This window comes from Saprolegnia diclina (assembly GCF_000281045.1).
Source record: "Saprolegnia diclina VS20 unplaced genomic scaffold supercont1.236, whole genome shotgun sequence".
NCBI classification, from domain to species: domain Eukaryota; phylum Oomycota; class Saprolegniomycetes; order Saprolegniales; family Saprolegniaceae; genus Saprolegnia; species Saprolegnia diclina.
In genome coordinates, this window is record NW_008246303.1 from 5,162 (window position 1) to 5,660 (window position 499).

At 53.9% G+C, this 499-nt stretch overlaps 1 protein-coding gene across 1 annotated transcript; it reads right to left on the minus strand.

The window, feature by feature from the left end:
• Positions 1-357: 357 nt before the first annotated feature.
• On the minus strand, positions 358-486 carry SDRG_17268 (hypothetical protein; the record flags this gene model as incomplete). Its single annotated transcript, XM_008623508.1, has 1 exon — positions 358-486. A coding segment is annotated over one exon (129 nt), but the record flags the coding sequence as incomplete, so codon positions are not given.
• Positions 487-499: the final 13 nt, after the last annotated feature.

The following is a 499-nucleotide window of genomic DNA, read 5'->3' on the forward strand; positions in this document are numbered from 1 at the left end:
ACACCAAGACCGGGTGTTGCGCTATCTACGAGCGTGGAGCAGAGATCCGGAGATCACATACTCCAACACGGGAGGCGCACGTGGAAAAATCAAAAGTGAACTCGTTGGCGATGCGCAAGCAACTGGGTTGTTCAAAGGTTCAAGGCCGGAATATACTATAATAGTATGAGCTCCTGTATGACGGTTGAAGCGGGAATGCCGGACACACATGGAGCGCACCCGTTATTTGCACGGGCCCAGTCACGGGCACATACTAGTGACGTGCGGTTAGGTAGTACAGATAGCAATTCTTGATTGTAGTATGTTTAATTGCACTTCCTTGTGCAAGTACTAGTAGTATCCCCCAACTGAGCTGGCTTAGATCTGCGGCACGAGCTCGATACGCTGGTTGTCGTTGCCGGCAATGCACGTCCACGTTTGCACGTTGTGGTGCGGGTCCGTCGGGTCCACGTCCAGGCACTGCCCCGTATGGGTCGCGTGCTCGACCTTGCCGTTGGTG